This window comes from Syngnathus leptorhynchus, chromosome 8, assembly GCF_054491065.1.
Source record: "Syngnathus leptorhynchus isolate UIUO chromosome 8, UIUO_Slep, whole genome shotgun sequence".
Classification (NCBI taxonomy): domain Eukaryota; kingdom Metazoa; phylum Chordata; class Actinopteri; order Syngnathiformes; family Syngnathidae; genus Syngnathus; species Syngnathus leptorhynchus.
Window position 1 is genome coordinate 7,321,630 of NC_141202.1, and position 19,228 is coordinate 7,340,857.

The 19,228-nt window shown below is 41.9% G+C and overlaps 3 protein-coding genes across 9 annotated transcripts in view; 2 read left to right on the forward strand and 1 right to left on the reverse strand.

Moving 5' to 3' along the window:
* dyrk1b (dual-specificity tyrosine-(Y)-phosphorylation regulated kinase 1B) overlaps positions 1–10,882 on the forward strand; it is a 31,054-nt gene extending 20,172 nt beyond the window's left edge. For 2 of the 4 annotated variants that reach the window (XM_085918048.1, XM_085918045.1), the window contains exons 2-13: positions 2,582–2,748; positions 3,377–3,496; positions 3,974–4,162; positions 4,371–4,518; positions 4,706–4,855; positions 5,837–5,973; positions 6,110–6,256; positions 6,355–6,495; positions 6,824–6,944; positions 8,002–8,184; positions 8,308–8,411; positions 9,185–10,882. In XM_085918048.1, coding sequence (XP_085774174.1) covers positions 2,680–2,748; positions 3,377–3,496; positions 3,974–4,162; positions 4,371–4,518; positions 4,706–4,855; positions 5,837–5,973; positions 6,110–6,256; positions 6,355–6,495; positions 6,824–6,944; positions 8,002–8,184; positions 8,308–8,411; positions 9,185–9,700 — 2,025 coding nt within the window. In that variant the 5' untranslated portion in view covers positions 2,582–2,679 and the 3' untranslated portion in view covers positions 9,701–10,882. The remainder of the gene's footprint in view (positions 1–2,581; positions 2,749–3,376; positions 3,497–3,973; positions 4,163–4,370; positions 4,519–4,705; positions 4,856–5,836; positions 5,974–6,109; positions 6,257–6,354; positions 6,496–6,823; positions 6,945–8,001; positions 8,185–8,307; positions 8,412–9,184) is intronic. The other 2 variants (XR_015066877.1, XM_085918046.1) reach the window with 2 other exon arrangements.
* Positions 10,883–11,314: 432 nt separating this feature from the next.
* On the forward strand, positions 11,315–15,808 carry ppox (protoporphyrinogen oxidase). Of its 3 annotated transcripts, none has more exons than XM_085918906.1 (13): positions 11,315–11,869; positions 12,529–12,615; positions 12,685–12,819; positions 12,995–13,110; positions 13,422–13,554; positions 13,642–13,786; positions 13,875–14,068; positions 14,216–14,296; positions 14,487–14,573; positions 14,642–14,755; positions 14,933–15,082; positions 15,168–15,210; positions 15,297–15,808. In XM_085918906.1, exons 1-13 carry the CDS (start codon positions 11,777–11,779, stop codon positions 15,431–15,433), a joined length of 1,515 nt encoding a protein of 504 aa, XP_085775032.1. In that variant the 5' UTR covers positions 11,315–11,776; the 3' UTR covers positions 15,434–15,808. The 3 variants fall into 3 exon arrangements, with proteins under 3 accessions (XP_085775032.1, XP_085775031.1, XP_085775033.1); XM_085918905.1 differs by having other exon boundaries at positions 11,317–11,869; positions 14,216–14,276; positions 14,455–14,573; XM_085918907.1 differs by having other exon boundaries at positions 11,318–11,995; positions 14,216–14,276; positions 14,455–14,573.
* A 4-nt stretch (positions 15,809–15,812) lies between these two features.
* rbm42 (RNA binding motif protein 42) lies at positions 15,813–19,211 on the reverse strand. 2 transcript variants are annotated; one of them, XM_085918908.1, is made up of 12 exons: positions 18,905–19,211; positions 18,583–18,641; positions 18,303–18,438; positions 18,118–18,181; positions 17,960–18,037; positions 17,729–17,886; positions 17,381–17,548; positions 17,067–17,198; positions 16,701–16,833; positions 16,522–16,619; positions 16,106–16,202; positions 15,813–16,014 (listed from the first exon to the last, which is right to left on the reverse strand). In XM_085918908.1, exons 2-12 carry the CDS (start codon positions 18,636–18,638, stop codon positions 15,902–15,904), a joined length of 1,233 nt encoding a protein of 410 aa, XP_085775034.1. In that variant the 5' UTR covers positions 18,639–18,641; positions 18,905–19,211; the 3' UTR covers positions 15,813–15,901. The 2 variants fall into 2 exon arrangements, with proteins under 2 accessions (XP_085775034.1, XP_085775036.1); XM_085918910.1 differs by having other exon boundaries at positions 17,735–17,886; positions 18,583–18,640; positions 18,903–19,211.
* Positions 19,212–19,228: the final 17 nt, after the last annotated feature.

Here is a 19,228-nt window from a genome sequence, read left to right on the forward strand (position 1 = left end):
GACTCTCAGTGACAGTGATTGGATAATTCTTTCTCTGCATGTAAACACAGATATGAAATCATGCAGTATGCTGCTCACCACAGCGGAGTGGCTTTGTGTATTTTTTGCAATTCACATTTTTACAAATCAGTAATTCATCGCTGAGACATTTGGCTGAATGAAATGGAAAACAATAAAGGCAAAGAAATTGTAATTATCATACAGGCTGAGTTCTGTTAACACCTAACCTGGTTCACGTACACACACAAAAAAAAAACCGTTTATTTTGCTGCTGTGAAACCCATCTTCCTTTCTAGGGAGACATGAATTCTGTTTTTAACACCTAGAAGCTCAGCTTTACAAATTGGGTGTATGCTGCAGATCTAATTCTGGCCTCATCATGTCCCTTTCCCAAAGGACCAGTATAGCCTGCTATGCTTGCTCTGACCTGCTTGTTTGATAGCAGGACACTCCATGACCGATAGGCCAACGATGTAAAAACGATACTTTGTAAGAAGTTGGTCCTTAACTTCCCAATGCATCTGTGATTTATTTGATAACACAGATAGAAAAGATAAAAAATCGGTCCTGCTGCTTCACTAGAATTGTGTGTATTAGTTTTAGAAGTAAAAGAGTTCCAATGAAGTTTGTTGGTGACACTTGCAGTACTATTCCGTTAAGCCTTTAGCGCCTTGACCTCTTTCTAAGAGTATGGAACAACTTCAAAAAAAATAATAATAAAAAGATCACTAAGCTGGTCATTAGATTAAGCAGTATCTATTTAACATAATTACCGCAAACACTTATGTACTGTTTACAGAGTTTCAACAAAAGTATTCTCAAGCCTGTTGGTCTGTTTAACATTCTTTGCCATGCCCCCAAGGAAGGAAAGGGGGTAAAGACAGAAGTGTGATTTGAATATGAAGCATTTAGTTGTTAACAAATACAAAGAAAATGAGGACTTCACTCTCCACAAGCACTTCATTTCGCTCTTCTGGTCTCCCCTCCATTGCTTCTGCATTACAACAAGCTTAGGGCAACACCAATTGAATTGTGGCTAGCCTCCACTGCAAACTTGCAGTGTGTGGACTCCTGCCGTAAGATTTCGTGAGTGGCAACGAGCAAGTCTTGGCCAATGGTTTTATGGCGATTCAAAAACTGAATTGCATTTTCCAGGCACTTGAATGAGAGCGAGCTCTCCATTTAAATGAATGTCGTCTGAAACGGTTCAGCAGAAGGTATTCATGAGACATCTTAACTCAATGCCTGATCCACCTCAGATGGCTCCTCCCAATGCGGAAGAGCAGCAGCTCTACTCTAACCCCTCCTGAATGACCGAGCTTGTTGCCCCTATTCTAAGGCAGAGCCTTATTTTGGCTGCTTGTATCCATGGTCTTGATATTTCTGTCATGAAGCCCTAGTTTGTGACCATAGTTGAGGGTAGTAATCAATTGCCCCTCTTTCATCATATTCACTTTAGAAATTAATTGGAAATCCTAATTCATGTAAAATAGTGACCATGATGATGAAGAAAGGTGATAAATTCATCTACAAACTCTTTCTAAGGTTTGCTGAGATAGGAGCAATAAAGTGTAATTTAGTTTACAGGACTCTCATTGATTCCAATGTCCTTTTGAATAATTGATTTGCTTGTTTAAAGGAATGTAGTGACAATGCTTTTTCCATTGTCAGATTGTTGTCCTTTTGCTCTCAGTTTCTTGTATTACTCTCTCCTTAATCTTTACTCACGTCAAAGTATGTCTTTAATTTGAGATATGCCACAAAAGCGTCATTTACTTCCTATAAATGCTTTTTGTGGTCATTTACTTCCTATAGATGCTTTTTACGGTCATTAAATACCCATATTGATGTATTTGCAATATTTCAACACAATTGTATACAGATGGAAAATATTTCTATTTTCCATTATGTTGTATTGGAGTATGATTGTGAATGCTTGTGTGTATTGACATTCATCTTGTGATGTTTGTATTAATAGCTCAAACCACACATACAATAAATATTTTAGTGCCATGAAAAAACTTTTCCACCCATCCTGTTTTTGTTCATCAGAAATTCATGTTAAGGGAAAAAGTAATTCCCCAGTGAACCTACTACTTTGGACTTTGACTTGGCCACCCCATAACCCTCATTTGATTGTTATACTTGTTGAAAGAGTGTGCGTGAGAGAGACAGCGAGAGAATGTATGTATATACAATGAAATCAGTTCATTTGGGGTCTGCAACTAAATGACACCTTTGTCTGTCAGTCACGAAGCCTATTGTGCTCATGAAGTTGTTGGTAATTGGATTCGGTGATCAACTCTTGGCTCCAAGTACTATATAACACACGACGTCTGTATTTGTCAATATCTAGTTGGTAATTTGAATGAAGCCTTACCAAACTTGCCTTTCCTGGATTTTGATGTCTGCACCCCTAGGGGTGCAGAGATCTCTCTCTCTCTTTTTTTTTTTTAAATATAAATATTGTTAAAAAAAAAAAAAACAGAAAAGGAAATCTTTTTTAGGACAAAGATCAATCCTGAATGATTAGAATGTTGGGAATTCCCTGTTTAATCATGTCTCTTCTCTGTCTTTTCAGGTGTAAGCAGCTCAGGATGTCCGCCCACCTCCACCTCCTCCTCCTCCTCCTCCTCCTCCTCCTCTACTGCCCAGGGCTTCTCCCTCGCTGAGCCAGCCATGACCAGCCAGCACACACATACACACCCCTCCTTCAGCTCCATCCACTCCATGGCCGAACAGCAGCAGGTAATGCAGTGCTCTTGCCAGAAATACATTTGGCAGAGGTACATGGCATGAAGCAGTTCAGCTGTTTTTAGCCATGTCGAATTTGATTTGACACACGTCTCTCACCTTGCATATTATCTTATGTCATTATGTCGCTGTATTGCACCTCTCTAGAATGTACGGTACAAAAACAATTCAAATAGGAACAATTATTTAAGTATGATGGAAAATAAGCATATACTCAAACACAATATAAAAGTGCAGCGTGTTAAACTAAAATAAAAAATACACCACAATATATATAATTCTCAAATTAATACACAAAATACATTTTACCCAAATGCATGTAAACAATTGAAAATACTAATTGGTTACCAAATTGTGTATAGAAATACCAAGCCAGCAGCATGCGCCATGATCGGGCAAGGTCTGGGTGATGTCATTTGTTCGGTTTTAGACACCGAATGAATATACGTGGTAGTCTGACAGAACGACCGTGTAGGTGCTGCTGGAGATTACCCGAATATTTACAAGCAGATAAAGACAGATTGAACATTTCATTAACCCTGTTCTATTGCTCAAAATAGAGTTGACTCTCATGATTTCCTATGTTAGATTGTTTTGATAATGTCTTACTTTTCCTTGGTAGGTGCTGTCTGATATGACCATACTCCAGCGAAGGATCCCCCCTAGTTTCAGAGACCCTGCCAGTGCCCCATTGCGGAAACTCTCTGTAGACCTCATCAAAACATACAAGCACATCAATGAGGTATGACACTGCAAACAGATACTATATTCAATACCCCTTTTTGTTTTTGGGACCTAGAGAACTGTGGCAAGTACGCTGAGTGGTGTCATAATTAGAAAATAAAAACAAACAAAAAAAGATAAAGGGGGAAAAAAAAAACTTAAAGTTTCTTCAGTGATTAAGTTAAAATGGCATACATGGTTTCTTCATTTACTAAATTCAAATGAGATCCCGTACATAATAATAATAATAATAAACCTAGCCCAGATGTGCCATATGTCTTTAAGTTCATCCATGAAGTCGGTGAATTGGGGAAATAAACAAGCACCAAACAACCTCTGGTGCTTGTTTGAGAACCACAGCCAAATTTTTGTGCACCACTGGATGCATTATAAAGTAGCATTATGACATAATCATGTTTCTTATTAATGTGATGCAGAAGAAGAAGTGGAGTTTCTTTTAACTTGCTTTGACATACTAAGCTTCTTATATCCACAGGTGTATTATACAAAGAAAAAGCGACGGGCCCAGCAAGTCCCTCCTGAAGATAGCAGTACTAAGAAGGAGAGAAAAGTCTACAACGACGGCTACGATGATGACAACTATGATTACATCGTCAAAAATGGAGAAAAGTGGCTGGACCGCTATGAGATAGACTCGTTGATTGGGAAGGGCTCCTTCGGACAGGTGAGGGCTCAAAGAACATCGCTGTGAAAGCTCAACATTTTCCAATCGTTTTCTATACTGTTTAGGCTCTCGGGTCAGATGGAACCTATCCCGGTCGACCACTAGCATTCACACCTTCAGTTTAGAGTTTCCACTTAACGAACGTACATATTTGGAGATTCCCTTTGCCGATTCCATCCCGATCTCATGTTGACCATGTTGTGGGCAGGTGGTGAAGGCCTACGACCACCATGAGCAGGAATGGGTCGCCATCAAGATCATCAAGAACAAAAAGGCATTTCTAAACCAGGCACAGATTGAACTTCGCCTGCTGGAGCTCATGAACAAGCATGATACTGAGATGAAATATTACATAGGTGAGTCGGAAAGGGGGACTCGGCAATATAGTGGGAAAGCTCGACTGATAGAAAAATAGCCGTTTGAAGGATATTGTGCACAGATGTCAATGGAGCAAATGTTATTCTGTATCTGCTCGACCTTATTCTAATGCCACTCAATGACATGTCTCCCTTCTGTGTTTGTGTGCCTGTTTCGGGTGCGTAGTCCACCTGAAGCGTCACTTTATGTTTAGGAACCACCTTTGTTTGGTGTTTGAGTTGTTGAGCTACAATCTTTATGATCTGTTGAGGAACACCAACTTCAGAGGGGTCTCCCTTAACCTCACCCGGAAATTTGCACAGCAGCTCTGTACAGGTAGGTCATACAAAAGAACACACACTTACTAAAAACCACACACCAGGGCAATGAGTGCACCAGTGTCTCTATCAGCCAACTGGCTATTGGCCCATAGTTGGGTCAGCCTAAAAATATAGTCACCCAAAATGTCAGGCAAGGCACACTGTAGTGAGCAACGTGCGGGTAATCTTAGACGAACAAGTCAGTTAGTGGTAGTTAAAATGAAGCAAACATCTTTTCTTTTTTTTTTTTTTAACTGATCCTCACAATCACCACACACATTTACCATAATGTTTGTTATTTTTACGGCGATGAACCTCAATATACTGCCACTGTACAATGGACATATCTGACCAGGGACTGCATTTTGTTCAACCCAACCTTTTCATGGTTTCCATGTATTTCTCACAGTAAGCTGTGCTTCTATTGCACCAGAATTATCCTCATTTGTGCTAATGAAGTCCTGTCTTGCAGTCTGAATCTGGCTCTCTCCCCGGGAGACTTCCTAATAGAAAGATTTTTGTTCCTCTCTCGCCAAAGCAGGACGAGAACCTGATGCTGGTTATGTAAATAGATTTGTCGGTAAAAGTAGAATGGGACTAAGTAGAGTGCTGACTTCCGGGAAGACAAAAAAAAAAAAAGAGCACTTTGGATCACCTTCATTCATACAGTACTTACGTAAATCCTTCATTTGAGTTTATTCACTCAGAAATGAAAATGTACTGTCACAATAATGTGAAACAAAATGTTGGATGTGCATATTTATCCATTTCATGCCCCTTTTTTCCTCCCACACATCTGTAACTCTATCTTGTTAGCTTGAAATGCTTTGGCGAATGTTTTTAATCATTTATTTTGATCATATTCTGGAAATAACACAGAGGGTTGCAATAATTTTGCTCACGATAATGATAAACAATATTTTGATACAATTCCATCTTTAGCTACTGCTTAACCAGTGTAGGTGCTTCCGATTAACGATGATTTATTTGTGCACAGCATTATTATTCCTGGCCACTCCAGAACTGTCAATTATCCACTGCGACCTGAAACCAGAAAACATCCTGCTGTGTAATCCCAAGAGATCTGCCATCAAGATAGTTGACTTTGGGTCGTCCTGCCAGCTTGGGCAGAGGGTGAGCAGCAATCTCATACTAACAAATGATTTAAACATAACAGCATTGAAATAAACCGTCAAAATGCCTCTTATCCAGACTTTGAGATTTATATTGCACGGTGAACTAATTCCACTCCTTTTTATCCTACCTTCAGATCTATCAGTATATCCAGAGCAGGTTTTACCGCTCCCCTGAGGTTCTGTTGGGAATGCCATATGACCTGGCAATTGACATGTGGTCACTAGGATGCATCTTGGTAGAGATGCACACAGGAGAACCTCTCTTCAGTGGCTCCAATGAGGTTAATTTATGCACAACACGCAATCACTGTAACTTTTTTTTTTTTTAAATACCGCCTTTGAGTTGAATGATTATGGAAAATTGTGTCTCTTTCTTTAGGTTGACCAGATGAACAAAATTGTTGAAGTCTTGGGGGTCCCTCCCAGCCACATGTTAGATGCAGCTCCTAAAGCCAGAAAGTATTTTGACAAGCTCTCCGATGGGCTGTGGACAGTGAAGAAGAACAAGGACATCAAGAAGGTATCCTATTTCAGATTCATTCACACTTTTCACCTTTAAAAACTGTTGTGGAACACATGTTCAACTTTAGTTGAAGGAATTTTAATTTTATTAGATTTATTGAGCCAACTTCACAATTTCTGTCATTTAATAAGCATTTTATAAACGCTACGATTGGCGGGCGACCATTTCAGAGCCTCTTTGTCCAATGACAGCTGGGATAGGCTCCAGCAACCCCAGTGAGGATAAGCGGTTCCAAGAATGGACGGATGGATTTTATTAATGCATTTACAGTCACCATCACCTCCACCATCTCTAATTATCTGAGTGTACGTTTTTGTTTTTTTAGGAGTACAAGCCCCCAGCCACCCGGCGTCTTCATGAGATTTTGGGTGTGGAGACTGGAGGTCCAGGGGGACGAAGAGCAGGCGAACCTGGACATGCCCCTTGTGATTATCTGAAATTTAAAGGTAAATCTTCACAAACTCGAGAGGTTAAATAAATTGAAGGAAAAGCTGCTGCTGCTTATCTTTGTTTTGTATTTTTCTTCAGATGTAGTCAGATCAGTATATAGTCAGTTTCTTTTGTCAACTGCTTTAAAGTAGATGTACTTTTGCAGCGGACTGTCTTGGGGATCTCAAATGTGGACTGCATGAACTTTGATTCCACAAATCTTGAGCAGTGAGCCACTGGTCCAGAGCTATCACTGGTGTAATTATTTATTGGAACTAAGTCAGTGCCAAGACATAAATTTAGAATGAAATAGAGACACTAATACTGTGATGCGTCATACGGTTTGAATTACTATAAACTGGCACAAATATCTGTGCAATAAATAGATGCAATCAGATACTGTCGTTTCTACTAATTCAACTTCAGGTTTATAAGCTTCCTATTTATTTATTTATTCATTTATAACACTGGCTATCCATCTGGGGCCAACATTACAACAAAAAAAAATCCCCACAATTATGAGGTACCTTTTGCAAGCTTTTAATCATAATAATTGAGAAATAATTATAAAAGGAACAGTAATGATAACAACAGGGGAAATCCTAACTGCAAAATATTTTTGAATACAGTAACATATTTTTAGCAGCTGTTTTGAAGTGTAAAACATTGCACGAGTATTTCAGAATGATATACTGTATCATAAACAAGATGCTTTTTCAGCTCTGGATTTTGCATCATGTCAAAATTAAGAGAAGCGATGACGCACACTTTTCACAGCTGGCTGTGGCTGTCAATGTCATACAGTGTTAACAACTACATGCCTTTTGGAAGCTTATATTGCTTTAACATTTTCAAAGGTGGATGATGTTTCTCAAGCCAGTTGATGGGAAAAAAGGGGGAGTACCACTTCTCTCCTTGTCTGCTGTCAGGATTGTGACTCAGTGAGGTCACAGCTTTGGCATTGGAAGCCTCTGACATTTTAAATCTTATTTTCTTCATGAGAATGTTCTAGCTGATCATCCCCAAACACTTTTTTACTGCTGTCATCATCATGTTTTTATTGTCTTCCTCCAGACCTGATCCTGCGCATGCTGGACTATGACCCCAAAAGCCGCATCACACCATTCTACGCCCTGCAGCACAACTTTTTCAAGAAGACCACAGATGAAGGAACGAACACGAGTTCATCAACGTCCACCTCTCCTGCCATGGACCACTCTCATTCAACCTCCACTACGAGCTCTGTTTCTAGCTCTGGTAAACACAGACAGGGTCACACTTAAAAAAAAGAAATGAACTCTGCTACTGTAGCTGTAAAGCCGATTTGCTAACCACGATCATACATTTTCCTTCCCATTAAAGCTGTTCTTTTATTTTCAGGTGGCTCCAGTGGCTCCTCCAATGACAACCGCAATTATCGCTACAGTAACCGATATTACAACTCTGCTGTGACACATTCAGACTATGAGATGACCAGCCCTCAGGTATGCACTCAACAACATCACTGGAGGCTTTACATGTACCTTGTCGGATTTTGGATCTTTCAAAAAAGCTTACATACAGACGTACGCATTAGTGGAGATCTATTGTGTGCTTAAAAACCAACGTCGCACTTGTTTGAGTGATCAACTCTTTATTGTTTGATAGGTGCCAGCGGTTTCTTGGTTACATTTTTTTCCCCCAAAGATTAAGTAGCAAGCAAAATGAAATCAAATTCATCCATTCAAGATGGTGGCCCTGAAACAGCATCTCTAACAGCATTCTGGAGTGTACAATAGTCTTGCAGTTTACTTGACATTTCTCATCATTACTTTCTGCCAAGTTGAAGTTGTAGTTGACAAGATGCCAGCTGTTAAAATACCTTCTTGAAGAAATATAATCACTTTGAAATGTCGTGTGAATTAGAAGAGCTTCCTGGTTGAACACTCAATTTGCACTCAATGGCTTGCATGTGGGCGAGTATCTCTCAGTGCATTGTCCATAAAAAAAAAAAAAATGTAATTGTGAACATTAACGCAAGGTTTTCTAACTAATTTGTTGAGCACCTCTTCAGTGGTACCTCTACTTACAAACTGCGAGGTGCGAACCGAAGCCTCTCGATTTTTTTTGCGTCTCCTTACGAAGCAATTTCTGACTTGCGAATCAACGCACCAGCACGCAGAGACGAGAACTCATTGAACATTGATCACAGGTGCACAATCTTAATGTTTACCCGAGGATTGTCTCACAATTGTGTTTGCACCGCCGTAACTGTCAGGCTCCGTCCCAGCAGCAGATGAGGATGTGGCCAGGCAGTGATGGTGGAGGTGGGGGTCAGGACCCAGCATACACCCAGTTGCTGCTCCACAAGCCGGCCGCCTCCCAGCAACACCAGCGCCACTTCCTGGACCAGCCCCATCATCCTCACCCGACCTACTCCCACCACGGGAACGGCGGGCGCGGCCTGCGACAGGGCGGACAAACGGGCATCGGCAGCGGGGGAGGCCAGCAAGGGTCCTCGCCCCAGATGAGTGACAGCATGGATGTGGGCGTGTCCCTAGGGCTGCACCACCTGGGGGCGGTGTCTTCCATGGAGGCGTCTCAGTTTGGCTCCGCCTCCCTACCCCTCGCTCTGCCAATCGGACTGTCTGCCTTCCGGACTCGGACGGCCCCCACCGCCCCTGGGCCGCAAGCCCCGCCCCCTGAGGACTACTACCCTGCCTCCAACAACAATAACCCCGCTGCAGGGGGCAGAGGGAGGCCGGACTCAGACGAGGGGCCAGCCAACTCTTGATAAAACCTGAACCATGCCCTAAAGCCATACAATTTTAACTACAACAACAACAACAACAACTACACACACACAGCCAGAGTTCAGAGACAAAGACATGAACTTTGTGCTGGAGGAGACAGTCTGTACTGCATGAGAGGAGGAGGAGGATGCTGGGAAAACTCTCCTTTTTGTCTTGTTTTACTTTTTTGTCTTTTGTTGCGACTGTCATTTGAAAAGGAATGATTGTGACAAGTTTGTTTTTATTAATATTATTATTATTGTTTAATATTGATATTTTTTTTTTTTTTCCTTTTGTGGTTTGAGGAGTTGCGTGTTCTATTGGTTTTTTTGAGCCTGGAGAGGAGGAGGATGAAGAGAAAGGGCCCTCTGCTTTTCTGTTACACTCCATTTGGAGGCAGAGAGTGGAAGGAGAGCACACTTTTCATGTTTACAAAGTACAACATTAGTATGTTCTCATTTACAGCGTTTAGAGGAGTGGTCATGGCACACACACACACACACACAGACACACAGACACACACGTAAGCAACTCTTTTCAACAGGAAAGACATCATGTGTGTTATTCAGGACTCTTGGATTTTCTCTCCTGTGTGTTACGCGTTTTTTTTGGTTGTTTTTTTTTTAGGGTGAGTGTCCTCCCTCTGTCACTCTCGGCCCGGTTGCGACGGGTGTATTGAGAGGGAGAGAGGCAGGTGGAGGGAAGAGAAGGTGACAGGACACTGATGCCTTTCTGGCAATCACAGGAATCTTCTCATCCTCTCGTCTTCCTCTCCTCCTCATCCTGTTGTTTCTTCTCCAGACAGGCTCCTCCTCTCTGTGCTGCTAATCACCATGACAACTGGTCCGGATTGCTGCTAAAGATCCAACACAGATCAATAAAGAAATAAAGAGAATAGAAACAGAAAGTAAAATAAAAAACTTTTTAACCCTTCTGCTTAAGAGAAAAAGGATAAAGTAAGAACCACTGCATCTCAATGTATTTATTACTATTTAACAAGAAAAAAACTGAAAGTAACCCTTTTTTCTGCTCTTTGTTTGGTTGCCTTCTTTCTGCAGGTGAACTCTGATTGGCTATTGTAACAGTGACAGTAACTGGTGACATGGGAATGTCACTGGTTGTGGGGACTGGGTGGTGGGGAGGGTTTGGGGCAAAATAAAGTTGGAATATATAATAAGAATAAAGAGTATACTTTTGCACACCAAAGTCAAACAAACATCAGCTCTCCGCTTTTATTCCTATATAACATGACCTTTCATCTGGTCAACACAAGCACAAAGTCGGTTTTCACATCTACGTATGTGTCTATATCGTGAGAAAATGTATTTTATTAGCAATAATATGCAGACCTCCAAAGGCAAGTATAAATTTCCACTGCACAAAACCAGAATTTGAAAGCTCACGGAGGCCTATTTGATAAAATCAGCATCTCAAATTAAATACAGACTCCAACTAACATATGGGGTTTATTTGTAACCACAAATGTTTTTTTTCTGCAGGAATTGTGTTGCAGATCATGCTGTAGTTACTATAGTCCACCGTTGGGTGGCGAGATTTTACACTCTTATTGATTTCCGAAGGAAGCCAACACTGGCGCACCTTGTCCCCAGTCGGAGCGCCTAGTGCGCACACAGCCACTACGTATTTGGTACCCTCTGCATAACTGAAAGTGAAAGGCAAATTTGAGCAAAGCTCTGACGCTCAAAACGGTTGTATAGAATCGGTGTGCGTTAAGAAAATATTCCCGTACGCGACAACCATAGGCCCACGGACTACGGGCCCTTGGCAGTTGAAGTCAAAGGGTAGCCATCTTACGTTGCCTGTTACCGATAGCTTTCTGTCATGCAGGATTTCTGTATGTAGTAATGAGGGCTTCTCATAGAGCCATCTTTTCACTTTTCATCGACTATTCAGAGAACATTCGTGAATTGTGTCCTGCACAGGCAATGTTTACATATTCAGAAAACATAGCCCTTAAGGCTTTGTTTTCATGTTTATTGGTACATGCGTAGAGATTAGCAACAAAAAATGGCCGCCGTTGGCTTCACTTCTCCCAATGGCGAGTAAGTGGCATTGTTATGAATGAGCATCGACCACGGGCTCGTAAACACGTGACAATACTGTTTCCGTTGACGGACGTAATAAGAGGTAGCACCGTCATGACAGTACGCGTAAGTTTGTGGATTTATTTAGGTTCTCTGTCCAGAAACGCCAAGAGAAGTTTTTGTGTAGTCTGATTCCCAAGCTATTAGAGGGCAAGGTAATTGTCAGACAGGTGGCTGGTTAATTTTCAAACAGTAAGTCAATCCATCCATTTTCTCTCCCGCTTGCCGTAGTTTATACAAGTTTAATTTGTTATATAGCCGTCTGGTTTCCACCTGTTCAATTAGTTGTCTAGTCGTCCAGTTTTAACATTCACGCAAATTTTACACGTATCTTTGAAAACTAATAATATGGACTGCTGGTTGACGCTGACCTTTTCTCAATTGGAAAAAAACCGTGAGGAAACCTTGGTACATGTCAAATTGCAGCACGAATCTATACAAAGCTAATGTTTAATGTCTTATTTTGCTAACAGGTTGAGGTTTAATAGTGTCAAAGAACATTATTACTCCCTTAGAACATTTTCAGTGATTGTCGCCTGTGAAATATTCGTTGTATGTTGACTGCATGCATCTGGCTGACAGACTGAGATGTCTGATAAAGAAAATGTTTCATATCCTCATCAACAGGCTCGTCCCACCCTTCCATAGTGGTTTTAAACCGCCTTCCAAGACACTCATTTGCCTCACAAGTTTTCTTCAAAATGTTATTTCTCATTTGTGTTCAGCCAATGAAGACTGTTGCGGTCCTTGGAGGGGGCATCGGGGGATTGGCAGCAGCTTACTATCTTTGCAAAAGCCCCCAGATTGCTAAGGTAGCACACAAATCAATTTTCCTGATTGCTCCATTAGATATTCCTCAAACGTTCTGTTTTCTCACCAAGGTCATTTTACTCGAGTCAAGCAGTCGGTTTGGAGGTTGGTTGTGGTCCACCAGGAGGTCTGATGGAGGGGTATTTGAACATGGACCCAGAGGAATTCGACCAGCGGGGTCGGTGGGACGAAATACCCTTAATATGGTACGCCCTTTTAGGAAAATGCATTGAAGAGACTCCAATGTGATGGATGGATGGATGGATGGATGGATGGATGGATGGATGGATGGATGGATGGATGGATGGATGGATGGAAAATTACCCCTCCAATTAGAGTGCACTGTTGTCCATTGTTGAAAACGAATGTATGTTTGTATAGGTGGAGGACCTGGGTCTCTCAGGGGAGATTCTGCCTGTCACCTACAGCCATGATGCATCCAAGAACAGATATTTATATGTCAACCAGCAACTTCATAGGATGCCTTCAGGAATAAGGTAAAATACCGCTCAAAGGTCAAAAGGGTCACGTATGTAGGATGCACAGTAACATGCAATTCTTAAAGGTTAAGCAAATTTTACTGCTTATTTTATATTAATAGTGGATAGAAAAAGTGTACGCACCCTTGTTCAAATGCATTCTTTTTTTCTAATATATTTAAAAAAAAAAAAATTTAAAAAAAAGATGATTTGAATACTGTTAATGTAACCTGTACAACTCAGTTGAGACTTTTAACAGGATGGCAAGTAAAAACAAATAATGGAGATATGTACCTCCATGTGGAGTGAGAACACTATGCATTTTTCAGTGGACTTCTCCGGACGGTTCCACCTTTCTCACGCCCGCTGCTGTTCAGCATCGCCACAGAGATATTTGTCAAGAAAAGCAAAGAGGAGGACGAATCCATCCATTCATTTGTGTCTCGAAGGCTTGGGAAAGATGTGAGAAGAAAGGACACTAAGTGTCAACCCAAACTGATGTATCAACCATAGTGCTATCTCATGACTTTATTTTCTTTGTCGTGCTAGCTTGCAGACATTGCTGTGGACAGTCTATGCCGGGGGGTTTTTGCAGGAGACTGCCGCAAATTAAGTGTGCGCTCTTGTTTTCCCGTCCTCTACAACGCAGAGCAGCACAGAGGTTCCCTGACGCTTGGCATGCTACTGGGCTCCGGTATGCAACCCCAACCCCTTTCAAATCTATTTTTCATGCACATTTGAAGGAAATTGGATGTTAACGTTTTATTGGCATAAACCTCCAGGCCCCACCCGAGTTGTTCCTCCTGGTCCACTGAGCCAGAGAGCTACCAAAGAGTCGTGGGCCCAGTGGTCCCTGAGAAGGGGGTTGGAACAACTCCCGGAGTCCATCACTGACTTTCTCCAAAGAAGCAGGAGGGCGCAGTTACACCGAGAGGCACCAGTAAAACACATTAGTCCTTCAGCTACAGGTTGGACGGTGAGACAAGGAACCCACAAACACCCCGTTTATTTTATTATGCTGTTATGTGATGGCGTTCTGCTGGCTTCCTTTTACGTTGTGTACAAAACTTGGGTGGAGACATTGTGAAATCCCAACTGTCTAACAATATGTGTTTGTATTCAGATCCATTTGGAGGATGGGACCATAACAGCTGACCACATCATCTCTGCTCTGCCTGCTCAAGGTCAGTCAGAGCTTCATATTGTATGTTTGCTTTATACTTCACCATATGCACGTCCAAATGGTTCAGAATGTGCTAAAGAAGTTTTTTATCATTTAAAAAAAAAAATCATATTTAACAATTTCAGTCATAGTGTGAAATGACAAATTGGCACAAAGTGTTTTGTGTGCGGTGCCCTCAGTACTCTCGTCTGTCCTGCCGTCCTCCTGCCAGCCTCTCATCCAGCAGCTACAGGGCATCTCCTGTGTCACTGTTGCTGTGGTGAATCTGCAGTATGAGGGCTCGGTACTTCCGGTCACGGTGAGTGTACAGCATTAACACGCACGCACACAGTAAAAAGTGCAAAGTGTCTGTTGGTGTCTTGTCAGGGATTCGGACACCTGGTTCCATCATCAGAGGATCGGGGTTTACTGGGTGTGGTCTACGACTCTGTCCCGTTTCCTCAACACAACAGATCTGACGGACCAACAACAAGATTGACGGTAATAGGTGGTCTCAAATACTTCCTGAGGTTACCTTAGCTTGGGTAACTTGCACCGGTGCACTCTGCAGTTAATTTGACTCAATTATTATTAGAAATGTCATGGAATCACCCAGCTTGACATACTTATGTACTGTTCAGTTCAAAACTTTTAAGGTTACCATCTTGTTCTGTCCAGGTGATGATGGGGGGTGCCTGGTTCCCAGAAGTGTTTGGCTCCCCAGATGCTGTAACAGAGGAGCAGCTTTTAGAGCGAGCCACTGAGGCTGTGCGTTGTCATCTGGGAGTCACCTCGGCACCCAGCTGGAGTTGGGTTGCTCTGAATAAGGTACAATGAAGTCCTGCCTGCTTTTATTTATTACAATTTTCCCTGTATACTTGTTACATAGTTAAATTACAATGTCTCTTATCAGGATTGTATACCTCAGTATTATGAAGGGCACTTTCAGAGAATAGGTATGTATGAACTAATTTGAGATTATGCGACTATATCCATCTGCAGTATTTTCATCCATATTCTGTGTTGTCTATTTGCATTTTAGAGCACATCCGCAGTTTCATAAAGAATAACAACTTGGCACTTTCTCTGACCGGCTCGTCCTATGATGGCGTGGCTGTCAATGATGTCATCTTTAGTGCAAGGACAGCTGTGGAAGAGTTGTTAGGAAATGGAATTTAATGGAAATTCAATGGCAGGAGCTTGTAATTTATTTTTTTAACTTTACATCAGTGTAGTAAAAGGATTTTTTTTTTTGGGGGGGGGATATGTAGTCTGGTGATGGGAGTACATCGCTGATGGATGCAGGTGAAGAACATGCGCTTTGAGAGTGAGCGGCTCACTTGCATGAGAAAGTGGCTTTCAAAGGGATGGAAAGGTTTCAAGCATTTAAGGTTGCAAAACGAAAAGCACACAAGTAGAGCAAAGTTGTAACTTCTAAAGGAAGAATTGCACAAACTGCCCGAGCTTGTCATAAACCGATGAATGTATAACTTGGGTGAGATTGTGTGCAGAGTAAGAAAATAAAATGAATTGAAAATAAAGCTAAACAAAAAACAGCTAACATGAAAATGTGACTTTATTGAAGAGGAGGAGGGGAAGTATCCAACAAGTCTATTTGCAGAGATATCGATCAATGCGTGTGCAAGGCTATCTGAGGCCCAGCTTTTTCTTCTCTCTCTGCTTTTTTCGTACAACCTCTATGTTGCGGTCCTTCCACATGCTTTTTCTCAGTTTGATGGGACGGCTGCCAACATACTTGCCTGCAAGTACACCGCAATTTTCAGTTGAACACACAAGAGAGACAAATGTTGCTGGAAAGTTGACAACTATGCAGTCAAAGCAAAAACAGACCGTTCATCTCCCTCATGGCTCGCACATAATCATTTGGATCTTTGAAGCTGACAAAGCCGTAGCCTTTGGTTTTTCCTGTCCGCTTGTCTCTCACCACCTGAAATTGACAAGTGAAACAAAGTACCTCATACAAAATTATCCAAATTTACTGTCAAAATTGCATACAAAAAATAATAAAAGTGAAGGATTGCACAGCAAATTTGGATGAATGACTTTCAACAAATATTAGCTAAGGTACACTGTATGCATCATTTCGAACCAGTGTGTATTAGAAAATTAAAACTTGAATATCCATTTTTGTTGTTGTCACTGAATATGTATGATATAAAATCATTCACTCCTAGAAAAACAAAGGATTACAATCTGTTGACTATTGATTTAAGTTATTTTGAGCACAAGAATCACAGCAGACTCACCTTAGCTTTGAGGAACGATGGATACCTGCTGAAGGCTCTGGCCAGGATGTCGTCATTGACCTCGTTACCAAGATCACCGCAGAAGATACGAAAGTCATCTACCGTGGAGAGGCACAGAACGAGGGCTAGATGAAGTAACCTTTGCTTTATCCGTTCGTCATGACGGCAAGTGTCGTTACCTGATTCCCACTCCAACAGGCTGGCGTCTTCCCAGGAAGTCCCAGCTGCCGTTCGAATACACTTCTTCATCTTCTCCGACTTCGGCTTAGACTTTTTGTCTTCCGAGGACGTTTCCACAGGTTTGTACACAGACTGACAATTTTGGGTAACAGTTTAAGATGTGGACTCATTTGTATGTAGTTTTTAAAAAGGCAGCAATTATTTTTTGGGATTTCTACTTTTTGGACTAATCTTACACAGTATTGCATTTTTTTTCATAAATGCAATCAGCATCCTATTAAAAATAAAATGCCAATGCGAGGATGTGGCCATTGTTTAACTGTTTGCTAAAAGTCTGGTTAAGTCCAGGTGTGCGTGCATGTTACCTCGTGGCGCACAGGCTCGCGTTCTGGCATGCTGGGTCCAATGACGGCGCTGCTGTCTTCGCACTCCTTCTCCAGCAGTCCGGCTGCCATCACGGCGGCCTGTTGCTCGGCAACCCGAGCCGCTAGCTCCTCCTGTCGCCATGACAGACAACATGGTACATTTGCATTTATTTGTAATCAGCAATTTAAAAATATATATATATCTTATTCTTACATATTATTTTGGTGCTGATAAACCTTTGCTCGACACTTATGAATATTTGTTAGTAATACAGTGAAAATTACGTCTGCTGCCATGTTAAAAGGCAAAGTACCATTCTGGCTTGCCGCTGAGCCATCACATCATTTTTTCGAGGCACAACAGTGACAGGCGGGGCTGAGTACACGGTGGGCGCCGCTTGGAAGACCGAAGGCGGCTTGATGGAAGTCGAGACAGCTGTTCTGGTGGGTGGCGAGGATGCCATGGACATTACTTCGCTGACCTAAACAGGATAGAACAGGTGGCAAGTTAAGAACAGAACAGGTTGAAACGGTTTATGGCTTACCAATAAACCTTGACAAAACTTCAAGCTGTTCATTTCCATCACTATCATATTGTGTGTAATGTGTTGTGCCCAGGAGCCTAACAAGGAGCAGCTTTAAGTGCACAAGTGACTACGAACACTGACAGTTGGTGCTGAGGTCATGTGCTGAACAGGCGGCGAAACACCCTGAGGCGTTTGGCTCTGCATGGAAACCGGGATCATCATGGGCGGAGGCGGAGGAGGCCGCGGCATGGGAGGAGCTACAGGGGGGCGCATAAGTTGAAGCCTGGGACCGCCTACAGCATCACAAAAAGGATCAGAGCAGTTAAGTGCTGAAGGAGTCAAATCACTTTTGTTGGTTAACCTCACCGGGTCTCTGTAAAATATGGGGAACAAAGGCCGGTCTCATCATTGGAGGCGGGGGAGCACGTACTGGAGGGACCGCAGCTGAAAATGTATTTTTTTATTTTTCAAACTCATGAGTCACAAATATTCGGGTCAGTGTTTGCCCAGAGAATTACATTTACCTGGTGCAACAAAGGTCGGTGGTGGTCCAACAAAAGTCCCTCTGGCTTCTAGCGTTTGCTGGACCTGAGAAAGGAAAAAAAACAGAGAAAAGGGATTTTAAAAATATATGAAGGGGTTGATCAGCAGTCCTCAATAGGTCCACCTAGAACTAGCATTCGATCTTGACTAGTGAAAGAATACAAACCCGTTGGTAGGTGTTGGTGCCAATTATTGGTCGAACCACTGGTAACGCTGTGACGGCGAGAGCTACAGGTACGGTCTCTATAACAGGTGAGGTTCCTGATAGTGGTACAGGTCCACCAAGAACTTCTTGCTCAAACCTAGAATAAAAGACATGCAACGTTTGACCTGGAATTGGATACCTTTACACTTTCTACAGGTGGTTATTTAAGTTCTACTGGTTTTAACCTGAAACAGAACAGTCCTGGCGATAATAATAACAATAATATATGGACGGTACTCACAGTGCCATCTCTGCCTCCATCTCCTTCAGACGTTCCTCTCCAGATTTTAGCGCCATTGCTAGAACAGACAAAACATTAGAAATGCTGCTACATCATCTTAGCATTTTTCAAACACTGTTAAATCACGCATTTTATCGTATTTGTATTACACCAAATGGTCACACACAAAAACTATGCTCACATTGAAGGTTGTTGACTGATAATCCCTCCAAAAGCTATCAATTTCTATACTTATCTTGACTAGCTAATGTTTTATCCGGTGAATGACATTTATACTCGTAAATGCAACCGGGTGCCAGTGTTAATTAATTTGCACTTACCTTTTTTTTTTTTTGCAATTGCAATTCTTTCGAGGTGAAATAGAATGTCGTCCTCTCGAGGCTAGGCTTTAGCTAGTGATGGTGGCAGTGGGTAGTAAGCGCCCTTATTATCATAAATTACGGTAAAACTCAAGATATATAATTCACGTGTTAACCAATGTGGTAGTTCTTTAAAACAACATGACAAATACACATACTCAACATCATTGGCAAACAAACGGCGAACCAAAAAACCGTCGTCAACACACGCCACGGCGTTAGCATTCAAATAGCATTTCCGCCGTCTCCTTGTTACTCTACTGCCCCCTAGTGGACTGGAGCAGAAG

What these genes read in the sequence shown, in the direction of transcription:
- ppox (XM_085918905.1), top strand. Translation starts at nt 11,777, where the DNA reads ATGAATGAGCATCGACCACGGGCTCGTAAACACGTGACAATACTGTTT. An exon ending in GACGAAATACCCTTAATATG is followed by an intron (nt 12,820 to 12,994) that starts GTACGCCCTTTT and finishes ATGTTTGTATAG; the next exon opens with GTGGAGGACCTGGGTCTCTC. An exon ending in GACCAACAACAAGATTGACG is followed by an intron (nt 14,756 to 14,932) that starts GTAATAGGTGGT and finishes TGTTCTGTCCAG; the next exon opens with GTGATGATGGGGGGTGCCTG.
- rbm42 (XM_085918908.1), bottom strand. Translation starts at nt 18,638, where the DNA reads ATGGCGCTAAAATCTGGAGAGGAACGTCTGAAGGAGATGGAGGCAGAG. An exon ending in CATCGTTCCTCAAAGCTAAG is followed by an intron (nt 16,203 to 16,521) that starts GTGAGTCTGCTG and finishes TGTCAATTTCAG; the next exon opens with GTGGTGAGAGACAAGCGGAC. An exon ending in AGCCATGAGGGAGATGAACG is followed by an intron (nt 16,015 to 16,105) that starts GTCTGTTTTTGC and finishes GTGTACTTGCAG; the next exon opens with GCAAGTATGTTGGCAGCCGT.